Here is a 20,537-nt window from a genome sequence, read left to right as displayed (position 1 = left end):
GGCCAAGAGATTTTGTGGTTGTTTTCGGTGACGATTACGGATTCTGGTTCTCAAGTCCCAGCAAGGGCCCCTCCCCACCCCCACCCTCGGGGCCCTCTGCCAAGGGCGAGGCGGGAGTTCCCTTGGTGGGAGCCAAGGTCGGGGGCCCTGCAATGCCCAAAGGACACGCATTTGTCCATCGCTGGAGGGCTCTGGAGGCAGAGGCTTCCAATGCCGCTTGTTCTTACTACTTGTGTGACTGGACATCTCAGGGTCCGAATTTTCTTAATCTGTAACCGAGCTGGATTAAGTGGCCCCTGAGGCCCCTTCCAGCTCGATGGTCCAAGTCACTTGACCCCACCCCGTGGGCCTCAGTTTCCTCATCTGTTTCCTGGGGGTGGGGTGGAGGTGGCCTCTGGGCTGGCCTTTTTCGGCTCTAGCTCTGGGACCCTAAGTCACTTGACCCCACCCACCCTGCGGACCTCAGTTTCCTCATCTGTTTCCTGGGGGTGGGGTGAGGGTGGCCACTGGGCGGGCCCTTTCCCAGCTCCAGACTGACCCCTCCCTCCCCCTCCGTTCCCGAGCGGAAGCAAGAGAACGTGGCCCAGGGCTCGGTTTCCTGCACGCTCCGGGTCAGACCGGCCCAGCGCCCAGGGAAGTAGCTGCGTGGCCTGGGCGTCGCCCGCCGGAAGACACGCGGAGCTTGCCCCGCTTCTCGGGCGAACTTTGACCCTACCTCACTTCCGGTCGGAGGGGTTTCCCCCCCACTCGTCACGTGACGGACAGGGCGGTACTGGACCGACGCTAAGTAGGCTCTACTACCCACAATAAGTGGCCGCGCCCTTGAAGGGCGGGACGGCTAGAAAAGACTTTAATTCCCATGATGCCACAGAGCGGAAGTTGCGGAATCGGCACACAGCTGATGAAGAGGGGGACGTGGAAGGGGACGGTATTGGACAACCTGTGCACCCCATTGGCCTCGGTACGACGTAGGGCGGGTGGCGGGGCGGGCTTCGTGTCCTCACTTCCTCCCCTAGAGTCTAGGCCCCGCCCCTTCCCGTTCGGCGCCGGCGCAGTGGCGTCGAGCCGGCAGGAAAAGGGGGCGGAGAAAGGGAGGGGGGTTGGAAGCGCTGACGCGATTCTGTCCGCGTTGGAGCCGCCGCCGCCGTGACCGCCGCCGCGTGACGTGGCAGAGCCCGAGCCGTCGAGCGCGAGCGCCCCATTCCTACAATAAATGCCCGCCGAGCTGCCGCCGGTGCCAGCCGCTCCTGCCGTCTGAACCCGCGCCCGAACCCGAGCCGGTGTCGGGGCCGCCCCTCCGCACGGAAGCCGCGAGCAGAGCCACGCAGGCCGCGGGGCCCGCCGCCCCCGTCCGTCCCCGTCACCGCCGCCGCTGTTCCTGTCGCCGCCGCCGCCATGGGCCTCACTATCTCGTCGCTCTTCTCTCGCCTCTTCGGCAAGAAGCAGATGCGCATCCTGATGGGTGAGGCCCGCCGTCCCCCTGGGCACGAGGTCCCGAGGCCCCGAGGCCCCGAGGCCGTGCTGCTGCGCGCGGGGCTGACCCGCGGGCAGGGCTCGGGTGGGGGGTGGGGAGTTGAGGGCCGGCCTGCCCTCCGCTCCCCTCAGTGGTGGCGTTCTAGAGCAGTGGAAGGAACCCGGGACTTTGGGACTCCCCGGATTGGGTCAATAGAGACCTACCTGAGGAAGGCAAGGAGGGAACCTGGAGTTCTGTTGGGGGGGAGGTAGGAGTGGAATGTCTCTTAGCTTCTCGCCCCAACCGCCTAACTTTATTCCATCGCATCCTAAATCTAGAGCTGGAAGGGACTTAAGGGGGCGTTGAAACACACTCCCCCTCATTTTATAAATGTGGAAACTGAGGCCCGGGGAAGTTCAGTGACTTCCCCAAGGTCGCACAGCTAGTAAGTAGGAGAGTTGGGATTTGCACCCAGGTTCTCCGGCTTCACTACATCACTTTGTTTTTGTGCAAAGTTGTTTGCGTGTGGATTCTTCCATTAAAACTGTGAGCGGCTTGTGGGGGTTGTCTTCTTCCTTTCTTTGTATCCCCAGCGCTTAGCACAGGGGCTGACACATAGTAGGTGCTTGATAAATGCTTATTGACTCATTGACTGATGTTAAGAAGTAAACTTTTTGAAACACTCCTGAGTGAGTAGTGTTGTTTAAAAAAAGTTGCTTTTCTGAATTGACAAGGTTTTTCCAAGTGTTTCTTTCCTCAGATAAAGTGGCAGTCTCTTAAATGAGATGTAAAGCTACTCTTTCTTCAGGGTAGAGTTCATTTCCTCCATATTAACTCAGGTCACTGCTGACTTCAAAGTATAAAAAGGATTGGGATTAACTGCTAGTGTTGAATTTTTGATCCTACAACTAGAAAAAAATAATTCTGGTGTGATGATTACTATGGTGACAAAACAATTTTAAAAAGAAACTTTCCAAAGAAAAATATCACAGTAACAAAATAGGTCCACATAAATTTGACTTCATGTTGAGTTCTTTTTCCTTCTTGTTCTCGAACTTGTTTCTCCAGGTTCATGGACACAATAGCTGTTATTTAGTGCTAAAGATATGCCAGAAATCAAGGGGTTTCCCTTTTCAAAGTTAATTTTTATTTTTCAGGTTTCCCTTGTGAAGAGGTCTGAACAGTCTTTGCATGTTTTATTTGTGTATTGTATTCCAGTTTCAACCCAGCACAAGTTTTTAAAATGCTATTTTGTTGATACTTTTCATTTATTTCCTAGTAATTGTTTTTTTCCTAGCCTTTTTCTTATAGCTGAGGAAAAACAGTTTAAACAAATTAATAGCATGTATCTGGAATCCTCCGTCTCTATACTCATTGATTCTCTGGAACCAAAATGTGTGTATGTGTAAAGTCTCAATTCTAATACATTTTAGTGTTGGCTTTCATTTATATGAAATGCAACATGGCATTGTGAGTAAAGAGCTTGCCTTGAAGTCAGGAAGAACTAGGTTCAAATTACTTAACTCAGTGCCCTAGGTAGCTCTCTAACTCTGTAAGTTACCAAGAAAGTCTGACCTGCATTGATGGGGAAAGGAGTTAACTCATTTGAACTTTGCTATACCAATGAAATCACAGGTCCAGCCCCAAACTCCTTCATTTACATTATTTTAATAATTGTATATATTGTCTTTCTGGTTCTGCTTTCAAGTTTGTATGACTCTTCTCATGTTTCTCTTTATATCTGTCTTTTCTCATAGTGCAGTAAATTCATTACATTCATGTTCCACAATTTGTTTACCCATTCCCCAGTGGATGAATGAGCCCTTGGTTTTCAGTTTTTGCTTCTATGAAACAGAACGACTTTAAATGGCTGAAATCTGGCAACCTGGAGAGAGATTAGGAGTCTGGAAGGACTTTGAACTGTAATTTAATTTCTGACCTATACTTTAAAGATAGTAAATTATACTTGATTGTGTTCTTGTGGCGAAAATAATTTACTTCAGAACCCATAGGAAATGAATTGAGGTTTTTTAGGTCCACAGTGTCTTAATATTTGTCCAGGCTCAGCTAAAGGGACTGTTCTGGAGAGTGTGAAAACCTTGGTTTGAGGGCAAGGGGGCAGGATATTGATGAAAGTTGTAGTTATATCTACTGTCATGTGAGAAAGTGTATAAAAGGTCTTGAAAGGTTATATATAGAAATGCCAACTATTTACATTGCCACTTCTTTCCTCGATCAAAAGAAAGCTTTTGGTTCTAAATTTAATTTAAACTGAAGTTTCTTCATCTAGGTTTTCTGTTTTTCCATTTGTACTTGTGCTGACTATTAAGTTCCTTTGATTTAAAACTTTTTTCATGCCCCTTGATATAGAAGACTATTAAATACTTTCCAATTAAAAGATATCACACTGTTAAAAGATATACAAAGGACATATTAATCAACATGCAGGTGTGTGTGTAAAATATAAACTAAGAAAAAAATTTGTTTCAATTTAAAGATTGAGAGTTTTCTCTCCTGGTTTAAGATTCACAGTGTAGCTAGGATGAGAGAACCTGATGAAGCCTCACTCCCCCCTGAAACCTTATAGTTATTAAAAGGACCCCGTTTTGTTCCTTGTGACCAGAACATGCTTTGCCAGTGGTTCCACTTGTTCCTTTGTAGGTAACCGTTGGACCTCCTCAGCCAGTGTCTTTTTCCAGGATTTCCTTTTTTAAAAGCTGGTTAGGGATATGAGATTATGATAACCTATGTAGAAATGTTTTTTAAGAGTTTTCTACTTTCTGTCTTTTCTCTTTAAATAATTTTCAGTTGTTTTAAGAAATTGGTCACATATACTTCAAAGTGAAGTTATTGTAAGGGAGAAAAATTTGTTCACATGAATGATAAATGGATTTGTCTGGAAGGTGATTTACCCTTAACTTGAATTTCTGATGAGATATGAGTTGGAAATTGACAGGTAATTTTGTAATATTGTCTTGGACTTGATTACCAAAATGTGTCTGCATACATGATAAAATGTCCAATTTAGTGATTCTTTTATCAAAATAACACTATTACTAATAATAGCTTTTATATAATATCTGATTTGTTACCACAACCCTGGGAGGAAAGTAATGGTGAAGTCACTTGCGTGTCTAAAGATGGATTTCAACACAGGAATTCCTGGAAGGAGCCTCTGAGATCATAGGATCATGCTTTTAGACCTGGAAAGTACCTTAGAGGTCATCTTACCCAATTCTTCCATTTTACAGATTGGGAAACTGATAGAAGTAACTTCCCTCAGGTCATCCATCAATTCTGAAAACCCTTACCTAAGGAATGATTCCATTTAATAATTTTCCAGACAAATAATTGGTCTTTGTTTGAATAGAGTGGGAAACCTCCTAATATTGAGGCAAAATTGATTTCCTTGTTTATATCTTCTACTTACTGGTCTTGTTTATGTTTCCTGATCCTGTGGTACTGAATACATCAGTGGTCTCCAGAGATGAAAGTATTTCAAATCTGTGATCTTAACTTTTTTCTTCAGGTGGAATTTTACACACACACACACACACACACACACACACACACACACACACACACACACACTATAAGAGTATTGAATGTGGCATTTCTTCAAACATTTATTAATCTCATATATGTCCATATATGTTATTTGCTGGAGATACATAGAACAGTCCCTGCCCTTAAGGAGCTTACATCCTATTGATTGGAGGCCACTACTGAGTTACAGAGGGGTTCTGAGTTCTGTAGATGGAAGGAAACACATTCTGCTGGCAGGGCATCCTTGAAATGCTGAAGAAGAACATGACGTTGCTTGTCTTTGGGAGCAGTATTTAATTAGGGACCTCTTCAACATCATCTAATCCAATTCTCTGATATGAGGTAGCTGAGGCCCTGTGGAGGGGAAATGACTTGTCCAGAATTTCACAAGTTAGGGGCAGCCTGGGTCTCTAGATCTCGACTCCCCTATTTTGGGGAGAATAAGCTCATGTAGAGAAATTGGAAGACTTTATTCTTGCATTGAGATATCCAGAATTTTTACAGTTTTAGAAGTGAAAGAAGCTTTAGCGAAAACTTCAAAATATAAGGTAGGTTTTTGCTGATGATGTAGAAGCCAAGATTTCTTGTATAGTCTTTCTTCATTTCTGTGAAAGTTCCATGTACTGGCAGAAGTGTTTCCCTCCCAAGTTTCTGTCAGGGCATTTTCAAAAAAATCACTCAACTCAACATTCACCTAAATATTTGTCTCCATAACACTTTGTCTGAGAAATCAATATTTACTTTGACTTGGGGGCGTTTCTGGAATACTACAAATTTCAAGTAGATGGTAGAACTTGCCAGGTTTCATAGTTTTATGCGGCTATGAGTTGAAACACTATCCTTAGCTTAGTGTAGTCATGTAGATAAAGAGCATCTGGCCCTGTGAGAGTGCCACCTTCCCATCTGGGTGCTGATGAAAGTGCAGTAAGCTGAGAAGAAAACACTTTTGACCATTTTGCCCATGATTGGCAAAAAGTCTAGCTTGGTTCAAGATGTCATATAAATAGTTCTTGAATTTCTTCATCTTCATTCTATCACAGCACTGAGTTGTTTGCAGTTTATGTAGAAATTCTATCTTAATGTATAGCTTTTATATATTCAACTACAGCTGAAATAGAAATTAGTAATTTCATAATACGTCTTTTTATTTTATTATGAATTATGTATTTAAAATTCTAAGAAGCTTTCTCTTATTCTGAATAATCAGAATTAGTTTTAGTTTCTTGTTCTTAAGTCCTGTTGCAGACTGTGGCAACAAGATAATTCATACTTAAATGTTTAGTATAAGTGAATTAGATCACTTATTTGGTGTTCTAATTAATGAATTAAGATATATATAATCTGTTTATGCTGTGTATTAGTAAGCTCATTTTGGGAGAAGTTATGGATCACTGAGGCAATTTCATGATTGTACCTTTTAGTTGGCATTTAAAAGTCTTGTTATGTATTCATTTTACAAAAGACACTAAAATTTAATTGCCATCTTTGGTTTTTATTTTTAAATTGCATATTCTGATATCTAATAGATAACTAATTCTTAAACCAACACCTTTATATGATAACACTGCTTCTATAAATACTTATTACTGTATTATGAGTGTTGGAAAATTTTTTTTTTTTTTTGGGCAAGGCAGTGGGGGTTAAGTGACTTGCCCAGGGTCACACAGCTAGTAAGTGTCAAGTGTCTGGTTTGAGACCTGATTTGAACTCAGGTCCTCCTGATTCCAGGACCAGTGCTCTATCCACTGTGAAATCTAGCTGCCCCCTTGAAAGATTCTTAAGGTTCTTATGCAAAATTATTTTACCGTAATATCTGTTTATAAAAGTAATTAGCTATGTGAGAAAAACCATGAAGCCTGGGGGGAGGGGTATCTTTTGACTTTGAGCTGTGCCCCTTGATGCTTGGGGTCAGGGGAGACAGGCCCAGGCCCTATGTATACCACCTTGATCAGAACATATTTTGGGGATGAACAAAGTAAAGTGACTGGATCAGTTGGTATGAAAATATATTAGAATATAAAATAGAAATTCAGAAAAACAGGAAGATTTTTAAGAACTGATGCAGAGTAAGTGACCATGCACATATACAGTGATCAAAATAATGTAAACCAAAAAATGCTAAAAGAAATCCTGTGTCCAAGTCATTGCAGGCAACCAGTCTTGGCCCCAGAAGAGAGGAGGAAACACCTCTCTTTTTGGTAGAGTGGGGACTGCTTGTTCATGCCAAAGATTTGCATGTGTTGTCAAATACTTGGGCACCTGAAGAGTTAGTTTTACTTAAATATTTTTCTTTGTTGCCACGGGAGGCTTCTTTGAGAGTAGGGTATATCTGGAAATGACAGTACTGTAAGAGTTAAAGGCATTAGTGAAACTTATTTTTAAAATTTTTAAAAAGTAATTAACAAAATTTTGTTTAAAAATTAGCATAAATTGTATATTTCCTGGTCTCATGTGAGGGCAACTTTTTAATATCAAACTTGGGTATAATTTTGACTTCGTAGTGTTTTGTTTAGCCAAAAGTGAGTTTTGCTTCAATTTTTAAGTTTTGAATAAAGTCACTTTGGACTTTATTCCCCATGGACAGTATGGCAAGTGTTCCCTGTTCCCTTCCACTGCCTCGAGAGATACCAGACATTTAAGAATAGAATTCAGTTGTGTCGGAAATTGGAGCTCCCTGTAGTCCTGGTGAAGATGCTCAAGGGAGTTGAACTATTTTAGTAGTGCTTTTCAAGTTTTAAAAATTCTATTTTGCTCTTAAAAAATGTCTAAATTTGTTTGAAATACTTGGGGAAGGTAGGTTCCTCTATAATACAAAAATCGGCGAGAGTGATGGTGGAAGAGTGATATAAGCTCTTTAAAAGTATAAGTCATAATGCATGATGAATAAAGAAAAGAAAAGTAAAAAGAATTTCTTTGCAGACGGAATCAGCCATCTGAAACTACCTTCAGTAATCATTCCATGAGAGGCAGCATGATAATGGCTAGAGACCCCACTTTGGTGTCAAGGGGACTTAGGTTAAATAGTGGCCTGCTCTGATGCATGCTGGCTCTGTGAAGCCTAGGCAAGTTGCTTAATCTCTGGGGTCCAACTAACTCTAAGATTATATGAATTGCTGATCTTCTTGGAGAGAGAGAGAGTTCAATGCTAGGATTTCCTTATGATGATGAAATCACAGGCCCTGCTTCCTCCTTTCTGCCTCTGAAACCCCCCCCCCCCCCCCAGTGAGTCTAAATGTACTAATTGAGTACCTTATTGAAAGAAAATTGAAAATTAATTTTTCATTACTTGAGGTGATGGATCAAGTGAGTAATAGTATAGTAATTAGAACTAGGTTTTGACTTGAAAGCTTGGGTTCCTTTTGCCAAATTGGATTTCATTGGAAAAATAGCCTTTTCAGTTTGTTTGAGTCTTCAGTGACACAACAAAAACTCAGTGGGGAAATTTGACGTTTTTATTATCTTAAAAAATTATGATCATTCTGTGCTGTTGATCACTCATTAAATGAATGCTCCAGGAATTGCTGTTTAAAGATTTTTAGGTCTCTCGAGATTTGTATTTATATAAGCATTTTCTGTTCTTTTAAATAGTTAACTGGTATTTTTCTTTAGTGCTGCAAATTTTAGCCGATTTTGTGGTCAGGGTGAGGCACCAGAAGGTATTAAAAAAAAAAGATGTAGTATATGTATTTGGTAAGGTAGACTAGGTAGAGTTTGAAGATTCTTGTCTAGATGCTTTCTGTGATAACAAGGCAATAACCACTGAGATCAAGAGCTGCCTTTTATTCGTTCATTTATTTCATTTCGGGTTTTGTCACCAGCGTGAAAGCTGTTCTTCCCTGCTGCCCTCTTTCAATTGTCCCCCTATGCTGGGAAGCCTTCTGACGTGCTCTGGATACCCAGGGCCCCCATGTCTTTTCAGGCTTTGTTGCAAAAGTTGGGTTGGGTTGGAAGAGTCTTGCCAGACCCTCAGGCCTGTTTTCTCATTTGTGAAATAAGGAGTAGTCAGTTATACAAATCAGCGAAATAACATTTCTTAAGTGCTCATTATCAAGTGAGCTAAGTGGAAGTAGAATGTTTTGTCAGCCTCATGCACTATAAAAATATGACCTGTTCTAGTCCCTTAGTTTTTTACCTTCCAGGTTTTAAAACAGATCTCTTTTGAAGAGAAGAACATTCTTTGTGTTTCAGAAGATTTTTACCCCAACTGACTAATGGGCTTAGTTTTCTGATTTCCAGGTGATGGTTCATAGGATCATAGATTCAGAGCTGGAAGTGACCTTAGAGATTCAATCAACAAACATTCATTAAGGGTTTAGTATATTATTTATGAGGCTGTTCTTGTGTTAAGTGCTGAAAGTGCTTAGAGACCACTGAGTCCAGCCTTATGTTACAGATGAGGAAACTGATACACAGAGCAGTTACTGGTCTCCCTCAGAGTCATACAGTTGGTCAGTGTATGGTACAGGACTTCAACACAGCTCTACCCTCCACACTGTGCTGTTTCTCTTGGTTTATGTTGGGAAGATGGTGTTTAGACAAACTAAGATCATTTTTGCCATTGTACCTTGGAGTTCTTTCTCCCCTTCTCCCCGTTTTATAATACTAGTGAAAGAAGTAGGGTTGATGTTTTTTGTTTATATTCTTGTAATCAATTTTTTGATTCTTGATATGGCTGTTATGAAAAGTTAAATCACTGGACAGTTCTGGTTGAAAATATTTTCTTTAGTTGAAATACATTTTGTCTAGGGGTCAAAAATAATGTAAAAGACATTTAAAAATTTTACATTTATTCCCAGAAATGTTTCTGTTTTACTTTTTATTTTTTTTAAGTTTTTTTTAAGCTAGGCAATGGGGTTAAGTGACTTGCTCAGGGTCACACACCTAGTAAGTGTTATGTGTCTGAGGCCAGATTTGAACTCAGATCCTCCTGAATCCAGGGCCGGTGCTCTATCCACTGCATCACCTAGCTGCCCCTCTGTTTTACTTTTTAAAGAAAAATTAATCTTTAGATTCTGTGAGGCTGTTTGTAAAATAATTTTGTAGTTCACACTATGGATTAGAATCTAAAATCTATTTTCATTTCCCCAGTTGGTTTGGATGCTGCTGGCAAGACGACTATTTTGTACAAGCTGAAGTTAGGGGAGATAGTCACCACCATTCCAACTATCGGTAAGGAAAATAATGGTTCATTCTAATTTGTAAAGTGACAAGAGAACTTTTAAAATTTGGAGTAATGCAACTTATTGCTGAGTAAATGCTGTAATTCAAACTAGTTTTTATTTTTGAAAGTTTGCTAAACATTCATTAAACTTAAAAGAATAATAGAATATTGCAACAGTGGATTCTGTTGGTCAGTTTCCATAACTGTTATGATTTTTTTCTTCTTAGGTTTTAATGTGGAAACAGTAGAATATAAAAATATTTGTTTCACAGTATGGGATGTTGGTGGTCAAGATAAAATTAGACCTCTTTGGAGGCATTACTTCCAAAACACACAGGTACGATACTGATTTTCTTACATATTATTAACATATAGTAAATATATATATAATGTATATATGTGTATATATACACGTATGTATGTGTGTGTGTGTATTATAAGCTTTCTCAGACATGAGTTAGCATTCCTCTTATCATTACTTTCATGTCCTTGGGTGGACTTCACCTTTTACTTATATGGACTGAATTTGGCCTGGAGAAGTAGACTTTATTGAGTGATCACAGGAAGGTTTTTTGGGTCCCAGACGGTGAATTAGCTACCCCCTACTTATTACTGTCTTCACTTTACTGACTTGCAGCTTTAGTTTAGAAAGTAACAAAGTATAGGTAATTACCTAAAGTTAAATGTTATTTTCATGTACTGAACACCAACTTTAGAAGCCTTTTAATTTCATCAGATAGAATTTCCTTTAAAAACAAAACAAAGAGTAACAATTTGTAGTACATTCACTCTTTTGTTGATTATTTTGGGAATATTCTTTCTGCATTGTTTGGAAACCTAATGTAGCTAATGTGTTTTTTACCATTACTTGTGTCCATAAAGTGGTCAGTATTTGTGTGCCCCTGCCTGATGCTAGTGTCTTCCCCTCTTCATCTTAGCGTTCAGTTAGTCAGCTTGAGGCTAGTCTTGGGTGCCTTGTCTGTCGTCAGAGCCTTTCAGTCATGGTTGGTAAAGAGCATTTATTAATTGCTTGCTGTGTGCCAGACATTGTGCTAGGCACTAGGGATACAAAGACAGGCAGCAGAGATGGTCTCAGCCTTGAAGAAGTTTAGGTTCTAATGAAACCTGGCACCTAAAGGGAAGCTGGGGGAGGAGAGAGGAGGAAGGGAGGCTCACCAGTTTGAAAATGGTGGCTGTGGCTGGGAAGTGACACAGGGAACCCTTTCAGAGCCTCACATCTCAGGAGCAGAAGAGGGGTAGGGGGCAGGGGTTGGGTTATCATTGTGGCTGTGAGCTGGCAGAGTGGATGGAAAGTTAGACTTGGGTCAAGAAGACCTGGGTTGGAATCTTCCCTTAGGCACTTAGTAGCCCAGAGCTAGTGACCCTGGGCAAGTCACTTAATATCCCCCAGCCTTAGTTTTCTCATCTGTAAAATGGGGATAATAATTATTTTTGTTGTTATTGCTGTGCCTTCTAATATCCAAGTGGAGCTTTAGCATGGGCCTTTTATCTTTTGAATATATTTGTTTTACAAAATGTTATCAAACTAATGTTTTTGGAGAGCTTATTGTATGCAAAGAATAATTTGTCCAGGTCTCTGTTCTTTCCATGAAATCCTGCATTCACATCCCACATGTCACTTTCTGTTTGAGGCCTGGAAAATCACATAACCTCTCTGGGCCTCAGTTTCTTTATCTGTGAAATGAGGGAGTTGGACTAGATGTGTCCTTAGAGCCCTTCCATCATTTAAAGTTGTGGTCCTGTGTGAGTTCTAGGGGATGACAGAGTTGCAATTAGCTGAGGACAAATCAGGACAGAAGGTACAGGCATCGAACCACATTTACCTGAGTGTATTAACATGGAGCTGAGGCTGCAGAGCAGTGAGGTGTGATGAACAGAGTTAGGAAAACTTGACTTCAAATACTGTCTCCAGTGAGTGCATCCTGACTGAGTGGCCCAGGGCCAGTAGGCCTCTGACCCTCCCAGAACCCCCAGGCAGCTCTCCGAGGTGCTGACCTGCCTTTGTGGTTCAGGAAGCTTCCTCACTTTCGAGCTCCTTAATAGAGATGAAATATCATAGGTCTGTACCAAAGAAATTGAGGTTGAAGGCAAATCTTTTTAGTCAGAGAAAAGGTAAGTTGACTGGCATTTTGCTTACCTTTGCTGGTTTAATTCTGTTTATTCGTGCGTCAAAGTTCTTTTCTTGTGGCTGGGGTAAGATTCTTGCACTAAGACTCAGGTACCACCTTGGTCAAGTGGTTTGTACTATTAGAATCTTCTGAAAAGAGGGTATTTTTCTTTTTTTTTAATTAAAAAATATATTGAAATAGCATAACTTAAATAATCAATGATTATTTATCATTATTAATGTTAATTATATCAACAATTTGGTAATTAATTGCTAATACTAAACTTATCAATGATATAAGCTGATTCTTTTAAAGAAGACCTCTAGGGTACTTTCAACTTCATATTTTTCTCATCAATTCCTATCAGTCATAGCCAAATCTAATCTTGTTCTCATACTCAGACCTAATTAGAATACTTGTTTCTAATTTGCTTCAAACCTTTACTGTGGAATTAGGCCAGGACTTGTTCATAGCTCTGGTCCAGTTTTCTATCAAAAGCCCTTGTAGTTTTTCATAGCTGGCTGTGGGAGTCATTAGGAAAGCCTAATCATAACTCATCGCTGTTAGACAAGGTCTTAGTTTACCTTTGGCCATTAACAGATTTCTAACCTGCAAGGGATCTGATGTTCTTTCCTAGTTTGTAGCCAAAGAAGGAATCATGTGTCTGTGTTGTGAAACATAAAATTGTGTTCCTCTTTTCACTTACTCCATTCAGAAAGGAGCTAATTTCTGGTCTTCAGCCAGAGAATTTCCCCCTCCCCAAGGATGCTTAGATGTTTGACATTCAGCTGTATGATGCCTGTGATATTCCTTCCAGTGGTGCAGATCCTCATCTCTCCATGTTCTTTCATCCCTGGGCTCTGCTTTTATGTCTCTTCTCCACAGAAGGAGACAAATGCTTCAGCACTTTTCTTTTAGGCACCAGGATATCTTTAATATTGGGAATGTTGAGAGACTGCCTTGGATGTAGATTACTTTAGTAAAAATTTTCTTTATTATTGCTTTCTCAAAGAGCTTAAATTTCTCTCAGGATTACATGTTGAACAGGATGATTCCTAGCTAGGAAAGGGCCAATAAGACAGCATAATAGTGCTTGGAACATGGTAGGCACTTATTCAGTGTTTACTGAAGTGATGATCTGAGTTTGAGACCTGACTCTGGCAGGCATTAGCTTTGTGACCCTAACTCCAATTTGCCTCCCACTCTAACCCTAAACTCTGTGCCCACACTTCATCATTTGGAAAATTGAAGGTATTTGCATTAATTACCCTGAAAGGTTGTTGGGAAGAAAGCTGTCTGTATGCCTTGAAGCACTGAATATGTGAGTTATCAGCACTAACGAGAGCCAGTTCCTCCTCACTGGCTTATCTGTGAGATGGAGCAGGGGAGGCCTAAGGGGTGCTGCCGCATGTAGACTGTTGCAACACCATCTCTCTCTCTCTCTCTCTCTCTCTCTCTCTTTTTTTTTTTTTGGTGAGGCGATGGGGCTAAGTGACTTGCCCAGGGTCACACAGCTAGTGAGTGTTAAGTGTCTGAGGCTGGATTTGAACTCAGGTCCTCCTGACTCCAAGGCCAGAATTCTATCCACTGTGCCACCTATCTGCCCCAACACCATCTTTTAACACAACCTTTTGAAATGCTTGTTGACCTGTAAGCAGTGGGGTTAAGACAGCAGAAGGAGGAAAGGGAGGCCGGAGCAGGAGTTGATGGATTGGGAGAGAGTGGAGACGTGGAATGACAAGGTCACAGTGAGGCAGAGAGATGGACAAACTAGGGAGTGCCTACTAATCATAGGGTCTAGATTTAGAGACAGAATCAGAAAGTCAGCCTCCTGGGCCCTGGGGAGGGAACGGCTGTGCTTGATGGCAAGATCCAGAGCTTGACTCTTGATGTGTTTGGTTAAAGTGGAGTGATGGTGGGAGTTGGCAGAGTATTGGAGGGGCCATCAGTGTGTATGTAAAAGACCCCAACATGGGAGAGTGATCCTAGTAATGAACTCTCTGAGAAAGAAAAGGGAGTAGCCTGTGGGCTTGTCTATTGGCATGGGAGTGAACATCAAAGGAGGAGAGGTGACTGAGGGAGGGCCCAGAATCGGTGGTGATATGCTGGAGGACACAGCAGCATGGCCAGAAAATAAGGGAGCTCCCCAGAAGCTTCAGCGAAAACGGGCGTGAGAAGATCGTCTTGCTTCCGTCATTGCTGCACTGTCTGCACCATGTTGCTAGGCATGAGTGGCCATCTTGACATGCTTCTTTGGCTGGCATTCGAAATATGTTCTCTCAGAAAAAATGTAATTTACTGTTGCTTCAGGACTGATCCATGCGACTAATGGACTTGAACCTCTGTTCAGCTAGTCACAGTGAGGGAAAACGGCAAACATCTTCATGGTTGGATTGGATTGCAAAACCGTTTATTATTCAGCCCCTATATGAAGGGCCCTGTGCTAGGTGTGGGGGACACAGAGGCAAGAATGAAGCTGTCCCTGTTCTCTAGGAACTTACGCTCTTTTGGAGGTTGCAATTTCTTAAGAAAATGTAAAATATCTACCAAGTTATGTATGGTTATTGGCTCTTCTGGTCTCCAAAATTTTCCAAGGAGCATTAAAAGAGATGGAATGGAAGAGGGTAGGAGGAGGCTCAAGATGAATGGCAGGAGAGAGGAAAAAGGGATGTAAAAAAGGCAGATTTTTTTAAAAATTTGAATGTCAGATCTAATTGTGTACCACTTCCATGGAATTTTATAGTGCTTCCCTTAAAAATTAGAAACAAGTGTGTGGGTTTGAGAGGGGAAGCAATGAATAGCAAGCATTATGGGGATTCCTTGTGTCCTCGTATATTGGGGAGCAGTGAAAGGTTGCACCTACTTCTAGAGGAAGGCCAGGGACCTGGGAGAATCTCGTTAGGGGAGCCGTGTTGCCTTGAGTCCAAGTAGGTGGAAGAAATGTGAGAGGAAGACTTGGGTGGGGAATTCCGAGGCCTCCCAGAGGTGGGTGCTGAGGAGGTTGGCATTAGGGAAGGAGGAGTGGAGACAGGAGAGGAAGTGTTAGGTAATAGCAGTAGTAAAGTGGCAAGAAAAGTGCTGGGCATCAGGCTGTCTTTGAGGTTTTCTGGCTGCTGATGATAATTCCTTTTCTGCATTGCTACTATGTTGCTCTCTGGAAACTGGGTAGACACTGTTTCTGTTACTATAAGTATACTTATAGGTTTATCTGACTTGTACTTGAATATTTCCTTGATTATTTGGTGCCTGGAGTTGTTAGCTGTCCAGAGTCAAAAGGTAGCAGTTTAAAGGCAGCTAGGTGGTGCAGTGGATGAGCACTGGCTCTGAAGTCAGGAGGACCTGAGTTTAAATGTGATCTCAGACTCGATACTTGACACTTACTAGCTGTCTGACTCTGGTCAAGTCACTTAACCCTATTGCCTGGCAAAAACAAAAACAAACAAAAAAAGAATAATATCTTTAAAGGGGCAGCTAGATGGTGCAGTAGATGGAGCACCTGCCCTGGAGTCAGGAGGACCTGAGTTCAAATGCGGCCTCAGACACTTGACATTTACTAGCTGTGTGATCCTGGGCAAGAAACTTAACCCCAACCACCCAAGCGAAAAAACAAAAACAAAAAAAAGCAGCAGTTTTAGAGAGGGGCTGTTATTCCCCTTTGCATACCATATGATCTTATAAACTTAAGATGATACCAATTGTGCATTACATTTTTTCTTCCAGATTCCTCATGCTCATTCTTATAAGAATAAAAGAATATGGTTCATTTCCCCCCAACATATCCTAGTTGGAAAATTACTATTTTGGGTTGCTGTAGGTTTGGTAGATGACATCAGGTGTAGCTTTAGTGAAGTCAACGAAAAGAATTTAAATTCAGCCCCTGGCAGGCATTCATTTCTGCTTTCATCATTAGCTTCTCAGCCACCAGAACCGAGACAATGTGGATACCCTTACATCAGGCATCAGAGTCACAAGGGCTGACCTTGGAGGGTACTGTGGTGGGTTTGCCAAGCTTGTGGTCCCAGTAGCCATGCCTCACAGGAATGATGGACAGCTTGGCCAGTATGGTGGCACCATCAATACTTCTAGTCATTTCTTTGGGCATTTGATATACAGGCTAACATGACTGTTGTAGTTAGTGGTGGCCAACAAGGTCTTTAACCAAGGAATGCCAACAAATTCAAGTCTGTTCTGAACAGGCATCTTGAGGGAAATGCAGACAAGAGGTCCCCTCCAAAAATTTTAGCTTTATGTTTTTAACAAGATGTCCCAACTTCTGTTCTTGTGTCTTGGAGACACTTTTCTTATCTCTCAGAGTATCCTAGAATTTCCTTTCTCCCCAAAGTTGTCCTGTTCTTTTCTGTCTTTTGATAGAGAGTACATATAACTGGGACAAGAGCCCAAGTTCTGGTCCATGTCTATGAAGAGCTCTTTGACCTTGGATGAGTCATAGCACTTCTCAGCTGCTTGCCCTGGGTACCTCTCAGCATTGTTTGGGGGAAATATTTTCTAAACCATAAATTGTTCTTTAAATGTAAGCTATACTAGGATATTTAACTTTGTTTTAAAGAAATCAAGTTTCTAGCATTTCTTTTCTGATCTGTGTTTTTAGTTATAATTTTGTATCTTTAATTTTGTGAGTCAGCTATTGATTCTAAATCTCAGAACATGACAGTTTTGATGCTTTTTGGTTTTGTCCTACTTTTTGAATCCTTGTGGCTACTTCCATGAAAAATTAGAGAGAAGGAAGGAAAAGGATTTGGGTAAAATTAAACTAGTTGTTTTATGATTTTGAAGCATATTTAATAAAAATTTTGGGCATTAGTTGGTTGTTCATGTTATTTGGAATGAATCACTTCAACTAAAGTCCTGACAGAAATAACGTGGCTTTTGGGGGTCGGGGTATATTTTCTCAATGATTAGCTCATCAGAATTGTTTTTTCCTTCCAGGGTCTTATTTTTGTGGTAGATAGCAATGATCGTGAGAGAATTCAAGAAGGAGCCGAAGAGCTGCAAAAAATGGTAAGAAAATAATTAAATTAAAATATTAATAAAAAGATAATTACATTTAAAATTGTCATGTTGTTCAACTATATAGATTTTCAGGGTGAAGCTAATGAGTTTGCAACATCAAGTGGTGATGGTTGTAACATTTTAATCTTGGAGTCACAGAGACACTGAATTTTAGTGCTGGAAGGGATGGGGAATTCTAGTACCAGAACTTTTATTTTGGGGATGAAGGAACTGAGCTCCAAGAGGTCATGTGAGTGCCCGCCGTCACACCCAGCTCACTTGGTGCTTGCCCCAAGTGCTCTTACTTCATTTATATCAAAAATCTTTGGCTGTGGGGGCAGCTCGGTGGTGCAGTGGATAGAGCACTGGCCCTGGAATCAGGAGGACCCGAGTTCAAATCCTGTCTCAGACACTTGCCACTTAACAGCTTTGTGACCCTGGGCAAGTCACTTAACCTAGCCTAGCCAAAAAAAAAGAAATCTTTGGCCATAATGGCACAACTTAGCAAAGAGAAGAGGACGCTGTTGTCTTGGAGACTCCCTTCTCTGAATATATATGTAGCATTCTTGTTTTTGGCCAGTCCTTCCAGTCACATCCGAGAAGAAAGATGGCGCCTTTTCTCGGCCCGTTGGCATCTGCCCCTGCCAAGGGTCCGGCAGCTGGGGTGCATGGAGGCACAAACGGCCTGCTTTTGTAGAGTGGCTGATCTTCCACCAGCTCTTGTCTTGACTCCCATCTTGCTTGGCTGAAGATAAGGGGAAAGAGCAGGAGAAGCTAGGGAGATACTGACTAGCAAATATTTGTTAAATATCAGACCCCTGCCCGCCCTTCCTTCTGCTGACATCGTCCCTCCTAGAAGGTGAACTGGTGGCTAGGCATCTGGCCGGGCAGTGAGGCAAGGTCATCCTGCTCCGTTGCTTTGAGTGATCGTGCATTGGGTTTGTCAGTGGACGATCTGAAATTTGGTCAGCACGTAAGAAGCTTGCCCTGACAGCCTTCCATTTCTCCTGTGGCTCAGAGAGTGTGCAGTGCCACCTTTACTGGCCTGGGCGCTGGGGGTACAAAGGAAAAACCCCAATGATCCTGCCCTCAAGGAGTTAATAGTTTAGGGGGAACTCCTTGCCCCCAGGTAAGTCAGTATGAGATGTACAGAGTAATGTGGGGGGCAGGGTATGGGGCTGAGCTGGGAAGGAATCTGGGGGACCTGTGAGATTGGAACAGGGAGGAAAGGTTCACTTTGTCACCTCACGATGGAGATTGGATTTCGTTGAAGTAGTGATGTCATTAACACCAATTTGTTTCCAGCTTCAGGAAGATGAATTGCGGGATGCTGTGCTGCTGCTCTTTGCAAACAAGCAGGATCTGCCAAATGCCATGGCCATCAGTGAAATGACAGATAAACTAGGCCTGCAGTCCCTTCGTAACAGAACTGTGAGTGCTAAGGCGGGATCTGGCCTTGCACTGTGGGGGGTGGCGGATGAAGACTCTTAGTAGGACAGCATTAGTGGGCTTGACTAACTGGGCAGAGCCAGAGGCCTACTGGAAGTAACTTGTTTCCCTTGTGACTTAGGGGGTCCATTATGGTGGAAGAAGAGGCAAGGAATGTGGTAACACATGGCCCAACCCAGATGGCTCCACCCCCTCCCATTTTCTTTGACTTGACTCTGCAAGGATAGTTGAGTTCACTTCCAGAGGCAGCCTTTAATGAGCTCGCCCCTGCAGCAGGCAGGTGCACTTAGGTGCTGGTTCTTATTTATTTTTAAAGAATTGTTTTACTGATTTTTTTTCTTTTTACATTACTGTCATTTCTCCCATTACTCCCAAATCCCAAAAGTTTCTCTTGTTAAGGGAAAAAAAGTAGAGTTAAACAAAAACCAAAAAACCCCATCGGTTGGGTCTTCATATTTTTATATCATGAGTCTTTTGACATTTGGGGGAAATATGAATCTGGTGCCCGTTTTGCAGCTGGATGTTTGTGGATTGCAAGGGACTTTGGTATATTGTTTAATCCAGCTTCTCTTTACAGATGAGAAGACTGAGTCCCGGAGCTGGGACTTACGGTCACACAGCTGGTTAAATACTGGACAGTCATGTTAGAAGGGAGGAGAAATGTCATTTTGTGAGACATGGGTATCATGAAGTCTGCCCACTCTAACAGTGGTTATAATCTTGTTTAGGGTTGGTTGTGCTCTTTGAGAGAATCAGATTTGAGATTGAGGAAGATTCATCAGTTATTTATCTTATATAAATATTTACTTTCATAGATGTAATCTTAGTATAGTCTGCAGTTAAAATTTTCAGTTTCTTGTGTTTTATGCTAATTGATATAAACTCTTAGAATGCTTGTTCTTGCATTGTTCTGATTTAGAAGATATTTTTGAAATTTAATTGGCTGTTTTCTCGTGTTAATAGGCTTTTTTTTTCTTATTTCTTCACAGTGGTATGTTCAAGCTACCTGTGCTACACAAGGAACCGGTCTGTACGAGGGTCTTGACTGGCTGTCAAATGAGCTCTCAAAACGTTAAATCCGACAGGATAACTAACCAAGGACATGTTTGATAGAATTGGGTCTAGGCTTGTTACAACAAAATTAGTTTGCATCTTGGTTATTCAATGGTATCTTGGAACTGGTTTGAGCAGGATTTTACAGCATTTAAACTTATTTTGTTGCCAATTATCGTTTACCAAGTTTAATGTTGCTATTGTAGCAGTTATACTTGGATTTAAAAAATTCTCCTTAACTTGAAAAAAAAAGCATACTCTTATGATTTTACTTCCCTTGGCCTAAATGCCTGGACATAGCTATTGTGACAACCTTTAAATGAATATGTTCTGAATGTTTTTTGGAGCCCCAATAAATAATGTTTTAAAGTTTCCCCTTGCTATTTTACTGATACCTTATGTCATTCCTTGGACAGTCTGCTGATTTCAAAACGTAGCATTCCATTTGTATTTATTTCTCTCCCTTGCCAAAAAGACTTTCTAATACTGCTGCTGCCAGCCAAGAAAACGCTCTAAAACACTATTCAGATTTCGTGCAACTGAGGGACATTGGAACTTTTTTTTATTAACCAGCCCCACTTATCTTCGTGTGATTTGAACTTGATGGATAATTAATTTTGTGCTGGTGGCAAAGAGTTGATACCGAGATGGCTTTTAATACTCAGCAGATTGTCTTCCTTTATATGGTATCTTTTTTTATGTTGCATGTTGCTTTTGGTATCAGCCTGACTTTTTG

The 20,537-nt window shown here is 41.5% G+C and overlaps 1 protein-coding gene across 1 annotated transcript; it reads left to right on the top strand.

Moving 5' to 3' along the window:
* The first annotated feature begins 1,338 nt into the window (after window positions 1-1,338).
* Window positions 1,339-20,174, top strand: ARF4 (ADP ribosylation factor 4). The gene is made up of 6 exons (XM_027863832.1): window positions 1,339-1,462; window positions 10,088-10,168; window positions 10,388-10,497; window positions 17,237-17,308; window positions 18,605-18,730; window positions 19,738-20,174. The coding sequence occupies exons 1-6, from the start codon at window positions 1,396-1,398 to the stop codon at window positions 19,822-19,824; spliced, it is 543 nt and encodes a 180-aa protein (XP_027719633.1). The 5' UTR covers window positions 1,339-1,395; the 3' UTR covers window positions 19,825-20,174.
* Window positions 20,175-20,537: the final 363 nt, after the last annotated feature.

This window comes from Vombatus ursinus, unplaced genomic scaffold (assembly GCF_900497805.2).
Source record: "Vombatus ursinus unplaced genomic scaffold, bare-nosed wombat genome assembly UNPS02014773.1, whole genome shotgun sequence".
NCBI lineage: Eukaryota > Metazoa > Chordata > Mammalia > Diprotodontia > Vombatidae > Vombatus > Vombatus ursinus.
Note: the sequence above shows the minus strand (reverse complement) of the source record. Positions and strands in the feature narration are given on the sequence as shown.